General features: G+C 36.7%; 2 protein-coding genes across 2 annotated transcripts; one reads left to right on the forward strand and one right to left on the reverse strand.

Annotated features, from left to right (window-relative positions):
- Positions 1 to 9,313: 9,313 nt before the first annotated feature.
- Positions 9,314 to 12,761, forward strand: LOC125187629. The gene is made up of 2 exons (XM_048084250.1): positions 9,314 to 9,427; positions 10,168 to 12,761. Exon 2 carries the CDS (start codon positions 10,178 to 10,180, stop codon positions 12,404 to 12,406), a length of 2,229 nt encoding a protein of 742 aa, XP_047940207.1. The 5' UTR covers positions 9,314 to 9,427; positions 10,168 to 10,177; the 3' UTR covers positions 12,407 to 12,761.
- Positions 12,762 to 13,754: 993 nt separating this feature from the next.
- Positions 13,755 to 16,574, reverse strand: LOC125190348 (IQ domain-containing protein IQM1-like). The gene is made up of 8 exons (XM_048087627.1): positions 16,214 to 16,574; positions 15,674 to 16,140; positions 15,472 to 15,586; positions 15,313 to 15,378; positions 15,020 to 15,196; positions 14,692 to 14,922; positions 14,514 to 14,615; positions 13,755 to 14,419 (listed from the first exon to the last, which is right to left on the reverse strand). The coding sequence occupies exons 2-8, from the start codon at positions 16,120 to 16,122 to the stop codon at positions 14,003 to 14,005; spliced, it is 1,557 nt and encodes a 518-aa protein (XP_047943584.1). The 5' UTR covers positions 16,123 to 16,140; positions 16,214 to 16,574; the 3' UTR covers positions 13,755 to 14,002.
- Between the last annotated feature and the right edge of the window lie 7,666 nt (positions 16,575 to 24,240).

A 24,240-nucleotide genomic window follows, 5' to 3' on the forward strand; every position in this document is an offset into this window, starting at 1 on the left:
TCACCCACTCCAAGGCAGGGACGTTCAAATCCAGCTACTCCAAGGCCTCACACATTGAAGACCGCATCCTCCGATTCGCCCAGACATTTATTAGCTACAATCTAATGGGTACGGCGAACTCAGCTCTGACAACTACCGACCTCTACTTCACTTGGTGCATGGCGAAAGGCGTGAAGGTGCATCTAGGCTACTGGTTGGCTCAAGCATGTCATCAAATGACAAGCAACCCTGCTCGACATATGTATACCTGCCATCTCCTCGGCGCCTACCTCCAACGGAACATCAACATGAAGATAGCCAAAACCGCTCCTTTGGTCGTGATGTGCGAGCCCCCGGAGACTTTCAGCGTTGAATACTTTTTCAACAAAGGGTTGCTCCAAGCTCACGGCAAAGAGACTTTCTTCTACGAGGTAGGAGACAAGGTGAAAACGGAGACGGAGGCGGTGGAGGCTGTGCCCAGTGAGGAGGTCGAGGAGTTGAGGAAAGATGTACAAGAGTTGAGGAAAGAAATGCAAGTGATGAGGAAGGAGATGGTGAGAGAGCTTGGTGGGATGCGGAAGGAATTAAGCGGGAACAGAGAGGAGGTGAAGACACTGCGGGGGAACATTGCAGACTTGGCGGTGAAGTCCTCCAAGCAGAATGAGCGGATGACGGAGGCTGTGGAGCTGATAATGAAAATGTTAAAATGGTTGGAAAAGACACTCCCCCTGACCCAGCAGAAGGTTCTTCCTGGATCCGGCAGTGAGGTCAAGCAGCCCGGCCAAGGCAGTTCTTCCCTCCAGCAACCCCCACACCCGCTCAAGCAAGTGGTCACCCCATCCGCGTCCAAGCCAGTGTTAATCCCATCCAAATCAAAGTTCCTGACGTTAAAGAAACCAGTGTCCGATCAGCAAGAGAAGGAGGAAGAAGAGCCGGAGCTGCCGAAGAAGAAGGTGGAGATGAACCCGGAATGAAGATGAATTGCCCCCATGACCAAGTAACTTTTATTTTCTGTATTAGCGTAATTTTTTGTTCTTTATGTCTGTGTTATTTATGTGTCTCTGTTAATAATTGCTATATGTGTTTACCTTCTCCCACTTAGCTCAATGCTTGGTCTAAGTGTGAGAAGTTTGTGTTTTCTGTTTTCCTGTTGTCTTCTCCCACTTAGCCCGATGCTCGGTCTAAGTGTGAGAAGTTTTATTTGGATATATTGTTTGTTGTGTGTTGAATTGACTACCCTGTTTCCCCCCTTCACGACGATGGCTTGGGGACAAGCTTGAGTGAAGTGGGAGGGGGAGGGGAGTTAATGTGTGTATTTGTTTAGCATGTTAAGAGTCGTTAAGTCTAGGTTTTGTTTGTGTCGCATGAGCTGGTGAATATAATACGGCATGATCTCCTTAGTGAGAGTAATTGAAGATATGATGTATTTCAACTTAGAAGCCTTTTCCTTTAATAAGCCGAGGTCAATCTGGATGAAGTAAGAACGATAGAAGATGCCTTAGCTGACTTAGTTGTGAAGCCCCACTATAAGAGCGAGTTATAAGCCTAAAACAATTTTGAGCTAACACATGTAAATGGGGCCGCCACTGAATGCTTAGGGAGAAGAGTCATGAAGGAGAAAAATAGGGGAATTGGGTTATGAAGGTATAAGCTGGACGAAGTCCAGGTAAAGGAGTTATAAGCTGGACGAAGTCCAGAGAGAAAAAAAAAGAAGAAAATGGAGGAATAAGCTGGACAAAGTCCAGAGAGAAAAAAATGAATGAAAAAAAAGAGGAGGTATAAGCTGGACGAAGTCCAGGGGAAATATGTCTAAGGGCAGGAAGCAATAGTAACCTGACCCAGCAAAAAAAAGGGGGAACGAAGTGTAGAAAGGAGAAAACTCTCATAACCCGACGCTTCAGTGGTAAGGCAATAACTTATGAGAGATTCGGTCCTAACATCCCTGTGAGGAATGAGTGATCGAGTGAATCCAATAATTGGGGAGGTGAAAGGCTATCTTGACGAACTGACAGATTGATTAGGTAGAAGAAGGGAAGGGGCCAATTTGGAGAAGTGCAGCCTGTTGGATTGACCTTAATCTTGTGGGGACGGTTGCCTAAAAGTTGAAGCTAGTTCATGCATATGTGTTTATGTGTTTTTTTTCTTTAAGTGTTTGTTATTTGTGCGTCAGTTTATGTCTAGGTCTAGGAGTCTGTGTTAAGTTAGAGTCTAGAAAGTCGGTCAGGGGATAACCGTGCGTTGAAATTCGCCTTATTCCTTTTTCTTGTCTTTATACTTAAGGACAAGTATGGTTTAAGTGTGAGCAGTTTGATAAGGCTAATTTCATGCATCGGTTATGTGGTGAAAAATCACCTTTTTATTGGGTCTAACACAATTTTTAAGCCAGGTGTGTGAAGGAAATCGCTAAGTCCAGGAAGAGCTGAAGGCAGTGGACCAGCGAAGGAAAAAGGCGAAAAAGTGAGCGAATTCAAGGAGAAAATGGTTGGACGAAGGGAGTCAAAAGCTGAGGGCAAAGAAGACTATTCACACAAGAGAACCCTGCTGGACCCACTTCCACGCCTATATATAGAGGAGCATGCAACACACGAAATATACATGATTTAGCTCTCAGCTCACACACTCACACACACTTGGGAAAATGGGGATTTTGGGGTAGTTAGAGGTTTCATCTTCGAGATAGTCAGTGGTAACACCGTCCTCACGAAGGGCGAAGATACAATCATTTACATTTAGTTTTTGCACTTTTATTCCGTCGAACTTCAACGTTTCCGAAGTCGATTGGTTGTTTGCTACTTACCGTTTATCTATGCATTTGGTTTACGTCACGATTGTGTTTATTTTGTGTTGATTTACGTTGATTCTGTGTTTTGAGGTTTTATTTCAGAGGTTGAATGTTATTCTCTGTTTTGGATGTTTATGTGCTTGATTTGGGAAATAGGTTGTGGATCTGTGCTGTTGTTGTTGATCTGTGGTGAATCGGCGAATCTGTAGTTATGGATATAATTTTGGACGGAGTTTGTTTCGGATTCTTGGATCCGGAGTGGATTTAGCATCCGAAGTGTGGATCTGAACAGGGGAAACCGAGTTGTGCATGGATTTTGAACTTTCTGCTTTCTTTTTACTTTGCTTCGTCTAGTAGCCGTAGATCTGCCTTAGTTTTAATTGTTCTTCGATTTTGTCGCTTTAATTTCTGTTGCTTCGTTTCGAATTACGTTCTCACTCTGTTTTACTGGATGTTTCATGCCAATTGTTAAAGAAGATGATGTCGTTGTTAGTTAGTACTTTAGTTAGTTGTTTTACAGCTTTTCATCCGTATTTTATCTTTTCAGTAAATGGTCCCCACTGTCAGCTGTTTTCTCAGGTCTAGGTAATTTAGGGAATAGTTTTTCTTAGATCTAGTTATTGTCTCACTTGTTCCGGTTTATATGCATTTTTCCTGTTTCTGCCTAGATCTAGTTGTTAGCATAGCAAATTTCAACACCAAGTCTAGTTTAATTTCCTCAACCCAAATTGTGTGGCAGCAGCCCACCTAAAATAGTTCCCGAGTCTTTGAACATGTTTATTTGCGCATTCATCTTTGTGGGATCGATCCCTACTTCCCTTTGCTAATTTTAGTATATGTGGTTGAGGGTTTTGAAGAGGTATTCTGTGTGTGAAAAGGCAGATGGTAGATTAATTGTGTGTGTATATTCAAAAATAGAGAATAACAGGTTCCCTAGATCCAGCAAATCCACTAGATCACGTGGTCTAAGAACTCGTTGAACGCGAGGAATCCCGGTCGTCAGACACACAAAGTACTGCTTTCAAAATCCTCAACCACTTTACTAAACCAAGTATAGAGAAGTAGGGATCGATCCCACCGAGAAGGAGGCGTAATACTCATGTTCAAGGATTTGGGTGTGTTTTTGGTGTTGGCTGCTGCCACGCATTTTCTTGGGTTGAGGAAAATAAAAATTAACTTGACTTGGGAACTTTTAAAAATTCTTAAGCTAACAGCTAGACCTAGGCAAAATCATGAAAGAGCGTAGTAAAGGAAATTTAACTACCCGACACTTGATCTAAGAGAACCTCTACACTACTAGACCTAGGAAATAAAGCTACTGTGGGGACCATGTCTGAAAAAGCAAGGTACGAATGAAAAGTTGGCAGAATAACTAACTCTCGTACTAACTGACAGTGACATCGTCTTCTACAACCAAATTGCGTAAAACTTCTTAAGAAATGCAACATAAGCAAAATTAAAACAGAGCAACTGACTTGAAATCAAATTAATGCATAACAAACAAAGAACTAAACAGATCTGCATACTCTAGACGAAGTAAAATAGAAATCAAGAAGAAAAACAGAATCTGTCAAACAACTATCTTTCCACACGTCGAATCCAACCTCAGACACTAAATCCACTCCAGATCCAAGCGTCCGACATGAACTCCAAACAACAGAAACTCTCCATCACATCAGATTTAAACAAAGAACTCCGAATACTCAAACAACCACAGATCTGTCACCAAATTCCATATCAAACACCTCAACATCAAAATAAACAGAGATCGACATAACATTTGAAGAAATAAACTAACAGCAGAGAGATCTATGCAAATTGACTTGAAATTTAACTGCTAAACGCAGATCAACAAACGGTAAAACAATTAAGCATCATCAACATCAAGGTCGACTCCCAAAAGTGAAGTTCGACGGTAAAAACAAGCGAAACAACTGAAATTAAAGGTAATTGTATCTTCGCCCTCACTCGGATGGTGCTGCCAACCACGAAATTTCTAAAAAGTAACCTTCCGTTCCCGACTACCCCAGATCCATTTCCAAGTGTGTGTAATGTGTGTGAGCTAAGAAGAGTGAAAAGTGATTATTTTCTTGCGTTGCATGCTCTTCTATATATAGGCGTTTGAGTGGGGTCCAACGAGGTATAGATAAGACTTTGATGCCCTCAGCTATTGACTCCTTTGTCACGCCAATTTCCTTGTAATTCCTGCTCACTTCGCTCCTTTCCTTTGCTAGACCATTTCCTTCAGTACTTCCTTGATCTAGCAATTTTCTTCACACACCTGGCTTAGGAAAAGTGTTAGACCCAGCAAATTATAACATTTTTCGCACATTACCGATGCATGAAATTAGCCTTATCAGTGTGTCCGACGACCGAGAACTTTCAACGATCCGTGAGTTCCTAGACCCTGTGATCTAGTGGATTCGCTGGACTCAGGAAGCTTGATATTCTTTACTATGCACACAATCTAGATACAACTACTTCATGGGGCGATGATTCTTTAACGTAAAAACTTGAAAGATGTAATCATTCCATCAAAAATTGTGTACAATTATGAAATCTTATCTAACTACTTATTAATTACATTCATTTTTTATTTGCTACTAGTATCACGCCCGTGCGATGCACGGATTGATTTAATTTCATCACTGTAACTTCATATTTTGAACTAATTAATTGCTTAAAATCATATACAATTATATGATCTCATGGTTAAAAAATTACAGATGTGTAATACTATTTAAATGAACAACCCTAAAACATATAATTAAACAACTTTATAAATCAACCAAGTGCTTTAAAAATCATAGATGTATAAAGCAATTTAAATGACCATTTTATTCTATATCAAAAAATAATAATCATAATTTTATATTGTATTAATGTCTACCACAAAACAACAAACATAATTTTACATTGTATTAATAGACAATATAAATGCTTCAATACCATACACATCAATAAAAGTAGAGATAATCATCAATACTAAAGAGTCAATAAAATATAGAGATAAAGTAGTTAAGTATGGGGGACATAAAAAAATTTACAATACGAAGTTCATAAGATTTGGAAAATTTATTTGCATCAATCTCCTAGATACAAATTAAAATTTTCAAAACATTCACATACTCTCTCTCACGAAAAAAAAGACATGTTGCTTATAATAATTATGCATGAAAATTATTTCTGAAGTCAAACATAAAAATAGTTATAAATTAAACAAACAAATAAATAAATAAAACATTAATCTAACATAAACACATTGTCAAATCTTCTTCTTCACTCAGATGTTAATTTCTTCTGCAATATACTTCTGCCGCAGCTTACGTATCCATCCCATTTTCTTCTTATTCTCGATCAATTGGAGATTCGACATTAAATTCGTTATCTCAAAAGATAGTGTTACTTTAAGTTTTAGATTAATAATTAAATAAAGAAAATATTGGTAGCTCAATATCAATTATCGAAATAAACTACAAATCTCAAACTTACATGAAATGATTTAAAATTTATGCTTAAACAATTACCTCTAACACCACAATCCACGTAGTATGTATAATCCCTGCATTTACATAAATAATGATAATTAATCAAATCTATCCAATCGAAAGATGCATCCAAAGAATAAAGTTTATCGAAAATTCAGTGACATGTAATAGAAAATAAAGAGTGAGTGAATTTATAATACCACATGTCATATTTTTATAGTTCAAAAAAAGAATACGGATCTTAATTTAAATGAAAAAAAATATCAAAAAAGACGTTATAGATATAACTAATCACAAGATGTTATTTTTTGTTGATTACCTTCTCTACCCAAGCTTCCTTGAACTCGACGATGAACTACAGCCGAGCAATTAGGGTCATCTACACACCCAAAGACCATCATAATAAGCTCTCCATTTACATTTTACATACAAAATTCACCCTCCAACGTATCAAAAAATATGAAATGTAGGGGTTGCTTGAAAATTCTTGTCACACAATTACAATACTCAACTATTGCAATGAGGACAACTTCAACGGCCATTCTCTTTTCCTAAACTTGTGGTAAGAATTTTGCTGAATACAATATGGTATTTGCACGTATGGGCCATATATTTATAGCCATGAATTTAAATAGGATAGGTTAATTCTCTAATTATGTAACGGTGCTAAATTTACATTATTCAATGCTAGTTAACTTTCTAAAATTAAACGCTAGTTATTTGTATGTAATTTAATATTTTAATTAGCGGAAAACCGTTACAATAATCATTGAGAATTTGAATGAAAATTAGTATTACTTTATTTTATGGTGATTACAATTACGTTGATATCAAATTCTTAAGAAACGTTCAATAACAATGAGTATTTAAAATTTCACCCAAAACTTTTAAATATTCAATATTTAATCCAAAACTCGCATTTTATATATGTATAGATTATAAATGTAGAATCAATCAAATTTATACTACTTGTTAACGGAATCGCACAATACTCCATCCGTTATTTAAAGAAACTAATCTATTCTTGTCTTGTCTCTTAAAATTAAAAAGGGAAACTTTCTATATTTTTTTTACTTTAAAAAAATAAATTTCTCTTTAATAAAGTGAGACTCATTCTCAATTAACAATACTTCAATATTTTTTTTAATTATCTCTCTATCTCTTACTTCATCAGTTATACAATTAAACTAATGTCATTTCAAAAAAAATTATTTTGCAAAGACGAAGGTAGTAATATGTTTTTTTTATTAAAAAACATAGCCAATTAGCCTCAATAGTTCAAAACCAATAGTATTACTAGTTTGAGGTTAAGGTGTCATTCGGTTGCTATAACTTCATAATCATATGATTATCCATCTATGATTAAGTTGATCGGGTCCTAAGGGCAATCCGCAATGCAGCTTGTTGTTGGCTCGATCTTGGCTTGCCGAGACATGATCTAGTGCGCCACCCTTACACGTGGCACGATGTGATTCGTTGAAATTACTTTTTTTCTTTTAATTGGAAAAATTCCAAAAAAATAGAAAAATAAATTTTATTTCCTACTACTGCAAAAAGAAAGATAGCATGAGGAAACCGCCCAGAGGCGTTCCTTCTGTGCAGAAGGATTATATTCTACAAAATATAGTCTTCACAAATTCACGGATCCGTCTTTTAGTATGGATCGTTGTGAAATAATAGTTATTTATTTTTTTTAATTTAAAAAATCAATTTTTTAAATAAAAAGTGATTTTTTATATTTAAAAAAAATCCACCACCAACGATTGTCAACAATTGCTTCGTCTTCACGAAGTAGTACACAACTTGCTCGGGATGTTTGATAGCATTGACTGTATGCATTTGACATTGGAAGAATTGTCCCACGACATGGAGAAGGGCATATACTAGTAGCTACAAAGGCACCCACCCGACGATTGTGCTAGAGGCGGTCGCCGACTACCGCCTATGGATTTATGCGTATTTCGGGGTCCCCGGATCGAACAACGATATGAATGTCCTCAACCAATCCAACCTATTCAATCAAGTTTTAGAAGGTATAGCACTGTCGATGTCATTCACGGTCAATAACTGTAAATACAACATGAGGTACTACCTCACCAATGGGATCTATCCGAGGTGACCAACCTTCGTGAAGACGCTCAACATGCCACAAAATCCCAAACGGTTCTTTTTACGCAAAGTCAAGATCCTACTCGGAAAGATGTTGAAAGAGCGTTCAAGGTTCTACAAGTACGGTTCGCGATTATCAAAGCTCTGGGTCTTTCTTGGTTTCTGCAAAACTTCACTGAAATCATACATGCGTGCATTGTCTTTACAACATCATAATTGAAGATGAATGACTGGAAGTGGAAAATTGGTTTGACCAACAACTCCACTGCAAGTAGTTCCCCACGCCAGAATGCATCGATGTCATTTCGCGAGCGATTAGCTCATCGGGAAACTACGCGTGATTCTGTCGCCCAAACCCAACTCTACGAAGATCAAATCATATTTGAGCGACATTTGACAACCATTAGTGGATCGAATTTCCATGAACGCTTCGATTTTAGGACTATGTATTTTATCACTTAAAATAAATTGTAAATTTTGATTTTTTTTTAGTAATATGTCATTTTTTATATTTTAAAATATTTAATCTAAATTTAAATTAAATTGCTTGGAAAAAAATAAAAATACCATGTATAGTTAAGAGAAAAGAAGTTTAAGAGAGAGAAGTAAAAAGCGGGATGCATATGTTATCTCATGATCAAGAAATGAAGTAAAAAATAGTACGAAGCATATGGATAGTGTAGAAATGAGATGGTGAAGATATGAATAAAATATAGGGTTGTGAATGACCTAAGTGTATCATTGTTTATATTTTAAGAGAAATAAGGCCCATAGGGCCTATGTAATGAAGTTTGGTCCAACTCTAAATCCATATTCTAGATTGTTCCATAACTTTTGTTATGACCAAAAAACCCTCATTTCACCACTCACTCACCACACAACTCACACACAATAGGTGTGTGACCACAAACCCTCATTTAGGTGTATGGGCTAATCACAATTTATGATGAATTGAATTTCTCTTTCCTTTCATCCCTTCTCTTTTGCACAAATCTTCGTTGAAACATTACATGGAAACATTCACCTCCCTTCTCACTCGTTAACTCTTTTCTCTGAAGCCACACATAAGGTACGTTACTTGGTTGCATGGTGTGAGATTCGTTAACTCTGTCTCTGCATTTTGAGTCGGAGTATGAAAATTGAAGTGCAGAAATGTTTGATTAGTTCTATATTATGCGTTTATTGTAGCGTGATTTCTTCAATTATACTGTTTTTATGCTATATCATGACATCACTCTTCTTTCATACCTCCAGCTGAGGTAGATGAGACTTTTTCATATTTGCAGGGATAAATCTTGTTCTATACTTAACGACAACAGTTATTTAAGTAAAGTTGATATACTTCTGGATTTTGGCAATCTGTGTGTTAATTTAGTCATTACACTTTTACTAGAATTTAATAGTATAAGCAAATATTATGAATAAAATAAGTTTTATTTGGGAAATTTATTGATACGAATCGGCTTCTTCACTTTTCCAGCATTATCTTTAGTTATTTATTAGTTGTTGACAGAGTCTTGTTTATTGGTAATTGTTTTGAGATAGAATTGATCTCCTAGATTTTGAGTAGGTTTAGTAGTTATTATGAATATTAATTACTACTACTACTATTATTTATATGTGTTTTTCCAATTATTGGGTATTTGGCTGTGCCTTGCGGTTATGTTATATTTCTATTTTACTAATGACATCAAACTGTTAGCTTACACAATGTTGTAAGTAATGTTCATGAATTGTTTGAAGATGAAGTACTTGACAATCTACATGTGTGGTGTACTTAGATAGCTCATTGTTGAATTTGGAAATTAGGTTATTTTCAATGGATTGCAACAAAGATGAGGCTATCAGGGCCAAGGAAATTGCTGAGAAGAAGATGCAGAGCAATGACTTCGAAGGCGCCCGTAAGATTGCTTTGAAGGGAAAAAACCTCTACCGGAAACTCGAATATATTACGCAGATGCTGAGCATCTGTGATGTGCACTGCTCAGCTCAGAAAATTATTCTAGGATCCGAAAAGGACTGGTACGGAATCCTTCAAGTTGAAAAGTCGGATGACGAGGCTGCGATCAAGAAACAATATCGCCGGCTAGCACTTATTCTGCATCCAGATAAGAATCAATTCCCTGGTGCTGAGGGGGCTTTTAAGTTGATTTGTGAAGCAAATGCATTGCTTTCAGATCCAGCAAAGAAATATGCATACGACAGTAAGATAAATGCCTGGTCCGGATCTACTACAAACCCTCCGAATCATCAGACTAACAGAAGCTTTCAGGAAAATAATCAATATGGTGCTCAAAACAGAAATGCATCTGATGGTTTCAGCAGCCTGAATCGAGATCAAAATACGGACTCTACCTCGGTTTTCTGGACACAATGCCCGTTCTGCAAAGTAATCTACCAGTATCTGAGACAATATATCAACAGATGTTTGCAGTGCATCAAATGCCATAAGAGTTTTGATGCATATGAAATGACTGCTCCTTGTGTTTCCTCAACTAGTTCGGGGAACCAAGGCTCTCAGCATGTGCCATCAAAACCTGATATACACCAAGTTGATAGTTCTCAAGTTGATAGTTCTCAAGAGACTGATCCGGAAAATCATGAAAATGGTGTGCAAAATATCCAAGTGTCTTCAGTGTCTGGATCACACGTTGATAGTTTTCAAGAGACTAATCCGGCAAATCGTGAAAATAGTTTGCAAAATATCTCTTCAGTGTCTGGATCACAAGTTAATAGTTCTCAAGAGACTAGTCATGAAAATCGGGAAAATGGTGTGCAAAATATCAAAGCTGGATCACAAGGGGATGCCAGCATGAAAAGTGTTCAACCAGAGGCAGGTGTCCGAAAAGGAGGTTGTTCCGAGAGTATCAAGGTAGCTAGTAGTGCTGAAAATTTGAAGACCGGGACGGAAGGCAAGAAGAGGGTGAGGAAGTTAGTGATACAATACAGTGATGATTCTGATACTGAGCTAGAGCATGTATCGTACAAGAAAGCTGATGAAGATTATCATTCTAGACCTCTTAAGAGAGCTCAAACAAGCGAAGAGGCAGATGTTGTGAAGCATAAGGATGGCAATGAAAACAAAGAGACAGGAGCTGATCACCCCAAAGAAGGTTTGAAGGAAAAGAATAAGAGCTCTGACAAAGAAGATGAGATCAGAGGCGAAACTGGCAGTGGGTCTAGTGTAGTGGAAATTGAAAGCTCTGACATAGATTTATCTTCAAGTAATGATTCAGATACAGGCTATTTGGAGTGTCCTGATCCAGAATTTTACAATTTTGAGAAGATGCACGATGAAAGCCTATTTTGTGCGAATCAGTTTTGGGCTTGTTATGATACGTTCGATAGCATGCCAAGATTCTATGCTAAGGTGAGGAAGGTACGCTCTTCTCCGTTTAAATTGCATATTACATGGCTGGAAGCTGTTCCTATACATGATTCCTGTAAAAGATGGGTAGAGAGGGAGTTACCTGTTGGTTGTGGAAGCTTTAAACTTGGTAAACCTGATACTATATCAGAATGCTTGTCACTTTCTCATCAAGTGCATTGTATAAAAGGCAAAAAGAAAGGTTCTTTTTTCATATACCCGAGAGTAGGCGAGGTCTGGGCTCTTTTCAGAGACTGGGGCATCAGTTGGAGTTCCAACCCAGAGAATCATAAGGAATTCAGATATGAAATTGTAGAGGTGCTCTCTGATTTTGCTGAAGGTATTGGCATAAAAGTTGCTCATTTGGAAAAGGTTAGTGGATTTGTGAGCCTTTTCCAGAGAGCAGACCAAAGTGAGAGTAATTCATTTCTGATAGGGCTGACAGAGCTGTACAAATTCTCCCACTGTGTTCCCAGTTTCAAATTGACTGGCACGGAACGAGAGGGAGTGCCGGTAGGTTCATTTGAACTTGATCCTGGCTCCTTACCTCTTAACCCCGATGACTTGTATTTTCCTAAGAGAGCCAAAATCGAGCGTGGATATAAGAATCCTAGCGTTGGGAACTCACTTCCCAAATATGCTAAGGAAAGGGGTAAATCTTCTTCGACAGGGAGTTCTTGAGGTCCGATAAGACTGGATTTAGAAGGCACTAATTGAGTTAATCATGCATTCGTCTGAAGAACATTTGTTTACAAGGCTGGTAAAGATTTATGGTTAACTGGATGTGGATTTTGTGTTTTTTCCTCGATACATAAAACAAACGCGACTTTTGCTAACAAATGGTAGTACCCTCTTTGGCTGTTTAAGGACCAATTTTCTTCTATCTTGATGTCTCGTCTGAAGTGTCTTGTACCGTCTGTACAGAAACTTCGATTTGAACCAATGAGACGGAGGGAGTATTTAAACACACAAATTAAAGTTTTTGTATGGTCTGTACGGAAACTTCGATTTGAATTAATGTTTCATTTCTATTTTATTTCTTCTTTCTTACTTTATTATTTTCACTCAACACAACTAAAGTTTCATAAAAAAATTTGCCGCCCAACAAATAGATCATCTTCCATGGATGGATGAAGTAGTTTTTAATGAGTTTGGCTACCAATATAATGAGATGTGAATACATTTTGTTCTAATAGACCGTACTTAGTTAAATTAGTCCAATTTCAGATGTCACTATAATATTAATTTACTATACAAATCCAGATCACATAATCTGGCACTTTTTCTATTTATTCATTTCTCGTGTTTAAGATCGTATAAGATCATTACTTAATCAAGACCGCTACTCGCTCAATTTAATTCTTTTTCTAAAGAGTGCTAAGAGTTGTGAAACTGTTTTATACTCCCTCGTCCACGAAAAATAGACTAAATTTGCCATTTTTTGATTGTCCACGAAAAATAGACCAAGTTTAAAAAAAGACTTTACATTTGTTACCTAACACAATTAAACACTACTAATAATATGGACCTCACATTCCACTAACACCACTTCTATCTTACTTTTTTATCTTCTCTCTTACTTTACCAATTGCACGTTGAAACTCATATCATTCACAATGAAGTATATTTTTCGTGGAAGTAGAAAGTATATTGTATAGAATAAATTCCAACTAGATATATTGATATACAATATAAACTTGATCATAACATATATTGGGAATAACATCAAGATATATTGATGTACAATACAAGCTTGATCAAAACATATATTGGATACAACATCAACTCCGGCATAACGATACTTATGACGTTATGCCAGCATCAACTCCAGCCCATTTGGCAACTCTACATTCGTTGAATTAATAACGTTACTAATGTATTAAAATAAAAATAAATATATTAAATAAATTTAAAACAAAATAACGATAAACTGTACTAAATGAATGTGCTCACGTGTGTGTGTTCGTATTTGTATGTTGAAATTTCGCTTATATGTATGTGTGTGTATATGTATTTTGTAAGCACCTTGTATTTTGTAGCTTTGTTTCTTCATTTCAATACAAGAGGAATTGTCCAACATCTTAACATACATGAATTTCGTCACCCAAAAAAATGAAACAATACATCACACTAATCCTTAGTTTGCAACGGTCAAAAGCAGCCAAAACTGGAAAAAAGAAGACTTGGCATGCAAATGAGACATTTACAAACTTATTAACTGAATAAAAGAAGAAAGATTTAAGTTAGTTCTCTTATTGAAGAAGGTGTTTCTCTTCCTCAGTTAGCTGCAGCTATGGGAGTCCTCGGACTGGGCAGTCCCATGTACGAAACTCTAGGAGAAAGTCGAAGCTTTGGACTAGGCCGGGGTGAAGGGATTGGCCCGTAGTTGCCAAGGCATCCATTCGCCACCCTCGGTGAAAGATTCACTTGTTCAAGTGCTCGTGTTTGTAGCTCCGTGGGATACTCCCTCACACACCCGATCCTCGGCCCAGTTCCTGTGCTCCACTTGCACGACATACGCTTGGCAAAGTTGAATCCAATCTTATCTTCGTGATCACGCAGTGGCTCCATTGATGGAACGTCTTGATCGCGTGTGGTGGCGTTCTCCTGTTGGCTGAGGTTGCTCTGTGATGTGTTCCGCGAAATTGGCAGCTCGTTCGTAACAGGAGGACGGTCATCATCAGTAGCGCATCTCTGCACCAAACGCACGAATCAGCGAAGCTTCGTATTTTCACATCATATCATCATGGCAAGTTGGAACTGATTGGAAAATGTAGCGAATGTATACCTTGACGTCTGCAAGATCAACAGAGTGCTCCTCGAGGAAGCTTATGAACTCTTTGAAGTTTTCTTCCGTGGGAAGATAGTGACCACTGTATGGCCAAATTGCCTGCAAATGATCAGCAGCATTGTTAGTTTACATGAAAAATGATGTGTTTATCATCTCTTGTCTTTAGTTTGTTTACCTCAAGAACACCTCCATGGGCCACCAATCTTCCAGCTGCTGTGATGGCTCCTCCGGCTAAGAAACTCGAATGCTGGAAAACTCCCTTCTTCTTCTGCCCGATGTACAGAGTTCTTGTTGTGCTAAGAACAAAGATCCACTTTGATCCCTCGACGGTTTCCACCAACATACCATTTTCTTTGTACATAAGCTTTCCATCCTCAACCACGACTTCATACGATTCCCTCTCCTTCTGTCGAAACAGAATCATAAAGATACACTTCAGTAAGTACAAGCTCAACGAATCAAAACTTGGAATGCAGAGGATTCATCGATGACTAGAGACTTACTGGTCCTAGATAAGTGATGCATTGCTTTTGCAGATTGGTTCTTGGGCATTTCTCGATATTCACTTCCTTCCCGTCTCCAACGTCCAGCCAGTAGAAGAAAGGCTGCACGCTCTCGCTCTTGAACCACACATCATAGTAGATGTGCAAATTGTGTCCATAACGATGACGCGGATCAATCTGCAGAGGAGTTGAGATAACATCAGAACCCTAACTCAACATTATATATCAGAATATGAGATTCATAAAAAAAACTTTTGTTTGGACAAATGGAATTCATAGATGTCAAAACTTACAGCTTCAAGCCAGTGCTGAAGTGCCAGTTTTTGAGCCTTTTCATCCTTAGACAACCCCTTTCCCACCTGCAACACATTCAAACAATTAGCTCTAATACTGATCACAAAAATAAAGTCATCAAAGAATCAAAATGTAAGTTGAATAATCCAAAATCCAACCTTGGCAGCTCTGGTGCGCGCTCTAGCCCAGCGCGAGACAGCAGTCTCTGGCTTCTCGACGTTAAAGAACGAGACAGAGCTCCGTTTCAAAGCAGCAAAGTCCAAGGCCTTCCACCTATACACATCACCAGCCATCTCAAGTGAGCAAAACAAATAACATGAGAGGGGCAACAAATATATATGATCAAGAATGGACACACACCATAGCTCCTCCACAACAACTGCACAATCAGCAAGGTTTCGCCTAGTCCGGTAGCTCTTGTACACCTTCTGGAGTTTCACTGCAGCTGCATCCAGCTCACTAACAGGGTGCGGGGAGAACATTACAGCAGGCTCCGGGAGATCAACAGCAGACACCAACTTATTAGCACCATCTGATTTCCTTATATCTTGAACCAAGTCCTTGAATGAAAGTGAGGTTTCAAGAACCAGTTTAACAGGCTCACAGTTGATCAATTTTATGGAATTCTTCCTGGTCATGGTGTTAAGCCCTTTTGTTATGGTCATGGCCACAGACCCTCCTGATTTCCCAAAACTATTGGTTCTCAACATTTTTCCACCCCCAAAATCAACACCAAAAGCCAAATTGAAAAGCCTATGGTTCACAGTTTCTTGCCAAGCTGATACAAGCAATGAGAGAGATAATCCCATCAAATTTCACTCCCCCACCTAAAGCAATACACACATGTCAGCAAAAAGAGCATTCAATCATGCTATTATCCAAAAAACAAGAATCTCTTACCAAAAATTGAGGAACCCTAGGTTAATCTTGAAGTCAGATATCTATTATTTGTGATGTGTGGATGCAATAATGATACAAATCCACACCTATATATATGTATAGGAGTAATGGAATTGACTATTAGAGTCTTCTAAACCTTCAAATACGAAGGAGCAGGCGTGCAAGAAGGGGAAGGGGAGTTAGTTTGAATTCTAGTGAGAAGTTTCTGAATATTTTCTTGAAATGGGAATGCAGAAAAAATGGAAATGGTGGGTCTGATTCAAAGATTTCTACCCACGAAGATTCAAAGATTGGATTTTTAAGCACTTTGTTTTTCTTTGTAGTGGAAAAGTTTTCGCCTTTAACAGCAGCCAAATACAGGGAAAATTAAAAACATTCGAAAGCAGGCTATATATATATACAATCTGATTGTGTGTGTATAGATTTTGGTCAAAGAACGCAAGTCTCAGGCTGCTTCCATGAAGAGTCACCCACGAATAAAGAAATTCAATTTGGAGATATAAATTTCCAGTGAAAAAATAAATGTAAGACTAAGAGGGTCAACCAACAAAATTTTGTAGTCGGTCATGAACGTGGATGTGACTCAAAAAAACGCGCCAACACGTAACAACGATACTAAATACACTGTCTTGACTTGTCTACAAGTCAATTCCATGCAGTGTCATAGTTTAAATTATACTAATAAAAATTTATTATTCATTTTTAGGCTACACATTTTCTTTTTTGTCAAAAAAAATAATACTAGAGCTCTCTTGTTTTATCTCATCTCCTACTTTTTCTCTCTACTTTTGCACTCCTAAAAATCTGTGCCCAAAATTATTGAACCAGAACTGCACCGAGAGAGTGTTTTGTGGTTACAATTTTGGTCGGAACCGCCGGTTTTCGGTGGTTTTTTACGGTTCCGGCTCGATTTCACAGTTTTTCGGTGATTTTTTCGCGGTTCTAGTCTGGAACCGTCCGAAATCGGTAGTTCAGGCACAGTTTCGGTTCTTGAATTTTGGAACCTGAATCGAACCACGGTTCCAAAACTGACGGTTTAGGTTCCGTTTAAATCTCAAGGTTCCAATTTGGAACCATAACCACTGATTACGGTTTCATGGTTAATTGCCCGAACTATAAACCTTGAGCATATCTAGACATGTGTCCTTTAGAAAGTTAGTTAAGATCATCCACAAAAGTCATTGTTTATCCATTTATATTTTCCACAATTTATGAGCATGCATCATTTTTTATACCATCTCTTATTCAACACTTGCAACCATTTTCAAAATTCACATATATTTATCCAGAATATTTTCATTAAGTGTTTTTGCGTGAATTGATGGCGAGAGATCACTTAATCATCTCTTTCTTCCATCATTTATGAGTCTCACCATTTATTTCTTCAATTTAAAATACAATTAATAAAAAAACATTTCATTAATAAAACTTCATTGAAAATACCAAAAATTATATTACAAATTCCTAAAAATTAAAAATTAGAAATTAGTATATTAAAATCCTAAAAAGCACATAGTAAAAAAAAATTACTCATCTGGTGATGGCGGCGACGTGTTCGGGTTTAGACCCAATTTTTGTTGGAGGGCTACAACAACCGAATCATCCACAAATTTTTGTCTTTCCACCGTAGGGGTAGTGTTGGCGTTCACCAAATATCCGGATTGCAAGAGGCAGCTCCTCTACGGATAGCCTTGGCTGCCTTCGTCTTAATCAGACGACGTCGTGAACTGGGTCTGGTTCCACCTATACCGTCTTAAATATAAATGTCTGAATTTGCGTTGACATACTTATGTCAATGTATTGAGATTTTTAATATAATGTGTTGCTTAGTTATCAAAGTTATCACATTAAGCTAATGTGGATGTGATATCCTATTTTGCCTTTCACTATTCTTTAATTGATTTTTCCAAATGCAATCAATTTTAGTACTTATAAAAACATCAACAAATAGAGTTGTCTTGGGGTGTGATCAAGGGCAAACGTAGAAAAAAGTTTTGGTATGGACTCCATTTTTTATATGGTGATAATAGCGTTTAATCAACCGCATATCAATCAAAGGGTGAAATAAGAAGATGAAAACTATAGGTGATATTTAATTATAGCTTGACATGCCAATAACGACAAACGCGCTCGGATTCACGCTAACCCTGTAGGATTGCGAGTTATTCGGTTTAAGGCTCCTCAAATTGTAATTTTTTGGATTATAAATTTTTAACCATATACTCCTCCGTCCTAGATATTAGAATCCTTTCTTTTGGGCACAGAAATTTAGGAAATGTTGTTTAGTAGTATAAGTGGAGTTGGTAGTGAAGAAAATTTTTACCATAAATAAAAATGACTCAAATATGTTGGGACATCCCAAAAAAAAATAAAGGTCTAATATCTTAGGAAAGAGAGAGTATAACCCTATATTCATGAATTTCAAATTGAATTAACATCCCAAATGAATACAAACAAATGTCTTTCTCCTAATATCAACTTCCAAATTTAATCCTAGAATCTTAAATCAAACCCACCTAAAAAAATAAACTTAACCCGACCCCTCAAACTCAAATTTAAGAAACGAAATTAATCTTCTTCTAATAAATTACATAATTTTTTGTAAAATTAAACTACACATATTACAATTCGGGATGCGTTAAGATGCTAACTTTTCTTAAATTGCTAACTTACTAACTCATCAATGTTGTGTATTAAAAATGTCAACACGATCATATTAAAATGTCAACACGTATTTGTGTTGATATTTTAATAAGTTGTATTGACATTTAAATATCAATGTCAACATAATGTATTAAAATATCAACTTAAGTTTATGTTGACATTTTAGTATTATCGTGTTGACATTTTTAATACATTGCATTAATTAGTTAGCAAGTTAGCAACTTAAGAAAAGTTAACAACAGATCACACCCCTATTACAATCCATCTATTTTCACATTTTTATTCTCAAATTTTCATAATCAATTAAATAAAAAAATTTAGAAGGGAACTTTATTTTTATTCTCGAATTCTCGTAATAAAATAAATTTAAAAAGTCAACTTTTTATATAACTAAGAAAAGTGAAATAAAAAATTTGAAGTTTGAATATTGGATTTTAACTTAGAACAAAAATCAATTTATAAAGCACGTATTCTATTTCCTTAAAACTAAATCGAATCAATAAATATAATAATTTATAACAAAAAGTGATTCACATTTCAAAAGTCTTAAGAAAATTTTCTAAAATGCCGCGTTTTCTTCACTTTTAGAGTAATCATAAATTACATTGTTTTTTAAAAAATTTAATATTTTAATGAAGTAAAGAGTGATAGCATTTTTAAATATAAGAGCCAACAATTCACACGTTAATAATAATACTTCCTCCGTCTTAGTCAAGATGACACATTTCTTTACATGAGTGAACTAGAAAAAAAATCGTTGAAAGGTTCTTTGATTCTGCCGTTTGCGCTTATATGGTCACTGGACTTTAAAAATGTCATTAGCGGTCTCTGAACTTTGATATTTGCACGTAGGTTGTTTTGCACATTCTTTATTTTTTTGAACCGAAATGCCCCCAAACCATGCAGGGTATTTTTATACTTTTCTTTTATAAATTCATTTATATTAACACACTTTAATTTCTCTCTCTATATATTTTGCATGTAAATAATTTTTATTTTTAATATTTTTTTATTAACTCATTCGTGTTGGTAAATTCAAAATTTTCATTTCATTTACTAATTCGTCTCATTAAGATTCAAGTATAAGTCATAATCTATTTTAATTCTTTTTACAGTTTAAATAAAGGTGAAATATACATTTGCATATAATATACTCCCTCTGTCCCATTAAAAATGAAACGTTTTCCATTTCTGGTTGTCCCATTAAAAATGAAACGTTTCCTAAAATGGAAACAACTCTATCTCTACTTTTTCATCTCTCTTACTTTATTCTCTCTTCATTAACTCACAAAACAACACTACATAAAATCCTGTGCCGGTTCCCAAATGTTGCATTTTAAGTGGGACGGAGGGAGTACTAGTTTACAATTTTCGGCAAGTTGCAATTTCCCCTCTTTTGGAGGAAGTTTTACAAATCAATATTTTCATGAATAAATGATTATTCTTAGCACGTTAATTTAAATTTTAACTAAGTACTACATATTTATTTATAATTAATTATATTAAACATAATTGAATGGAGATAATGTGAAAGATATTAAGCACTCAATTACAAAATAAAAATATTACTACTAAACTAATACAAATGAAAGTAGAGAATAAACTTATATAAATGTGAGAGAAAGAGTAATAAAACATCCTTCATGAGAGGCATTTTAGATCGAAAAAATGCAAAAAGTAAAAAAAAAATGCAAATATTAAAATCCAGTAACTATAAATGATATTTTTAAAATTTACGACTCACACAAGTCTAAATGGCAAAATTTAAGGGCCATTTTAAGAGTTCATTCTATTGATATTCGTGTTCCATTCGAAATACGTAGTATGACATTTTAGTCTTCACTCTTGAGATCAGGCAAACGACGGTCAAATTAATATATTAAAAATTAATCAAATTCGCCTTAATGTATGTTTTCTAATTTGGGTAAGTGGACTGAACTTTTTTGTGCTTTGAATTCGATTGCTCTGTTGATAAAAGGCAGCTACTAAACTTATTGTGTCAATGTTTGCGGCGACCTAGGCAATACATACCGACCGTGGTACTCCCTATATCACATAAAAATATATATACTTTCATTTTTATTCATCTTATTAAAATAAAAATATTTTATTTATAGAAAATTATCACAATTTATTACACTTATAAATCAAGTTAATAACAACTTATATTATTACTATAATAATAATAATAATAATAATAATAATAATAATAATAATGATCTCACTACCCTCCAATACTACTTATTTTATTTTAATTCTTGTGCTATATATCATATGCTCGTATTTTTATTGGATGATTATACATACCACTATTTTTTTTTATTTCTCTGTACCTTCTGTTATTTAATCGTATTACGACATGTTCATCTAGCTAGTCATTACTTCAACAAAGAATACGGTTGAAATATCTTGAATCAATGGACACGTTCGTTCATCTAAGTCATTCTATTTTTCGTAACTTATCCCTTAATAAATTCATATCTTTATGATTCAGCACATTTTGACTCGTTCCATACTCTTATCCAATTCTCTCATTCATTCTTATTTTATACTACTACCAGATAATGTCTATACCATTAAAAAAAGTTAGAATTCACATTAAATTACTTATTCGACTTATATTTTCTTTGCAAAATCAAATCATTTATTATGAGATGTACTTTGAGGAAGTTAGAGAATCTTAAATGGCGGACTTCTCGTCGCCCTTCAGATAGGCTTCGGGGAAGTGAGGAAGGGCGCCATTGTGGCTCGAAGGGGAGGACGCGAACGTCCTGAGAGGACACGGGAAGGCCGCGGCTTTCGCGGGAAGGGCGGGCGGACGTCCGCCATTGTGGCGAGGCGCGGACATCAGGTATCTAATTTTTTTTTTACTCTATATACACGGCTCGTTGAATTCCATTTCATTCGCACCACTTGTGTTAACAAGTTTCTCTCTCTAAATCTAAATTTCGGTTGTCAAGTATATCTAGAATGGCTGGTAGAGGTACGAGTGGCAAGGGCGGGAGCAATAGTGATAGTGATAGTGATAATGACGAGTTGCAGGTCGCTATGACAGGGGCGATAGATCGCCTGCTAGGTCAGGCGATCCAGCGGCAGCAGCAGGCGACAGTACCTTAGCCGATCAGTCGTCGAAATATAGTACCTCGGGACCATATCGCTGCACACCATCAGTTATTTCAGGACTACTTAGCTCCGCAGCCGCGTTTTAATGATGCCATATTCCGGCGACGTTTTAGGATGCATCGTCCTCTGTTTATGCGTATCGTGAGTGCTTTAGAGCATCGATACGGGTATTTCAGGTTCAGGGAGGATGCGGTTGGCAAACCCGGTCACACGCCCATAAAGAATTGCACTGCCGCAATCAGGCAACTGCGTACGGAGGCGCGGCCGACATGTTCGACGAGTACCTCCACATTGGCGAGTCGACAACCATCGAGCGTCTGGATTTTTTTTGCCAGGGCATTAGAGAGATATTCAGGGATTGGTATCTTCAGAATCCCAGCCCCACAGACTACCAGCAGCGGATAGATATGCACGGTTTGGTGCACGGGTTTCTCGGGATGTTGGGCAGCATATATTGTATGTATTGGGAGTGGAAGAACTGCCCCGCCGCCTGGAAAGGGATGTACACTAGCGGCTTCAAAGGCAAGCATCCCACGATGGTCCTTGAAGCTGTAGCTGACTACCGGCTATGGATATGACATGCTTATTTTGGAGTAGCCGGGTCGAACAACGACATCAACGTCCTCCAGTCATCGCCCCTGTTCAACGATCATTGCAATGGCGTTGGTCCCGGCATCAATTTCGTCGCTAACGACAACCAGCACAATATGAGATACTATTTGGCGGATGGGATATACCCAAACTGGTCCATCTTTGTGAAGACGATTAGATGCCCATTAGAAGATAGGAAGATCTACTTTGCGGCTCGTCAGGAGGCAGCGTGCAAGGACGTGGAGCGGACATTTGGTATGCTCTAGAGTTGATGGGCGGTAGTGAAGGGTCCCTCACGGATGTGGTATATGGACAGCATCGACGATGTCATGTATGCATGTATTATTATGCATAACATGATTGTCGAAAGCGAATGTCCTGAACTGACTCAGTGGACCAATGAAGATGCTACGGGGGGCGGTCCAAGCCACGGCGTGGCTACCGCGAATGTACGTATGGGGGTACCTCAAGAAGAGGCCGATCAGATGTGTGCATTTGCTGACATGCGGCAAACCCAAGCCCATATACAACTTCAGAATGATATCATAGAAGAGCTTTGGACGCGGAGGGGTAGACTTTGATATTTTAATTTTCTTTTGTTTGAATTGTAATTTTTTTTTAATGTTTATGTAATTTTAATTCCGTAACGTAAATTGAATATTTGTGAATTCTTTTAATTGCGGGAAGTCCGCGCGGGAAGGGCAATGAAAAGGGCGGATTGTGCAGTGAGAAGTCCTTATAACGTTGCAGGTGGTGTATTTGGAAAGGGCGACGGGAAGGACGTGCGGGAAGTCCTCCCACCGGAGATGCTCTTATATTTGAAAATGGCAATCCAGTTCAACTTGCAGCCCAAGCTGTACGTCTGTACGGCATTCGGACCACCTTGACTTAATAAATTCCTATTTATTTCCAATTTTTGGTTATTAATGTAAGGTAAACTGCTCATTTTATACCTAACTTCATACATATCCACTTTTTATACTAATAATGAAATTCATTACATGATTAAAGTTGACTGTTTTTTTTCTTGTTGAGATTTCGGTGTCCTACAGTAATTTAAAATCTTAACACCGACAAAAAAACAGTTATTACAATTGATTAGTTTCTCAATAATGGATTAATAAATTGGAGGGTGTGGACATAAAAACCACATAAAGACAAACAAGCACATATGCATGGTTATACTACCAAATAATGAATTAATGAACATGATTGCAGGACTATGTTTCTTGTCATAACATTGAATAAAAAACACTTCTTCGTCTCATTTAATGTCCTTTTTTCTTTTTTAGTTTGTTTTACTTGAGATATCCATTTTCTATATTTGAAAATAAATTTTTCCTTTAATATAACAAAAAGTTAAAGATACTAGAGAGGTGCTACAACTAGAAGTTGAGATGACGATAAATGAAGATGCTCAATTTCAAGAGTATTTAACTCGATATGATGCAATAAGAAATAAAAGTATTTATCTTGAACTTCAAAATGCACTAGTTGACCATTTATGGAACAATATGCAAATTTCGAACATTGAGTTTTAGTTATTTAATGAGTACGTCGTAGTATGTTTTAGGTACTTGTGGTATTTTTAAATGAATTTTAATTTTGAGTTTAGTTATTTTATGTGTACGTTGTAATATTTTTTTATA

Source organism: Salvia hispanica, chromosome 5 (genome assembly GCF_023119035.1).
Source record: "Salvia hispanica cultivar TCC Black 2014 chromosome 5, UniMelb_Shisp_WGS_1.0, whole genome shotgun sequence".
NCBI classification, from domain to species: Eukaryota; Viridiplantae; Streptophyta; class Magnoliopsida; order Lamiales; family Lamiaceae; genus Salvia; species Salvia hispanica.

Excerpts from the sequence above, each read along its gene's own strand:
- LOC125187629 (XM_048084250.1), top strand. The coding sequence starts at position 10,178 with ATGGATTGCAACAAAGATGAGGCTATCAGGGCCAAGGAAATTGCTGAG.
- LOC125190348 (XM_048087627.1), bottom strand. The coding sequence starts at position 16,122 with ATGGGATTATCTCTCTCATTGCTTGTATCAGCTTGGCAAGAAACTGTG. Across the intron at positions 15,587-15,673 it reads GTTGTTGTGGAGGAGCTATG|GTGGAAGGCCTTGGACTTTG; the intron begins GTGTGTGTCCAT and ends TGATGTGTATAG. Across the intron at positions 15,379-15,471 it reads CGCGCACCAGAGCTGCCAAG|GTGGGAAAGGGGTTGTCTAA; the intron begins GTTGGATTTTGG and ends AATGTGTTGCAG.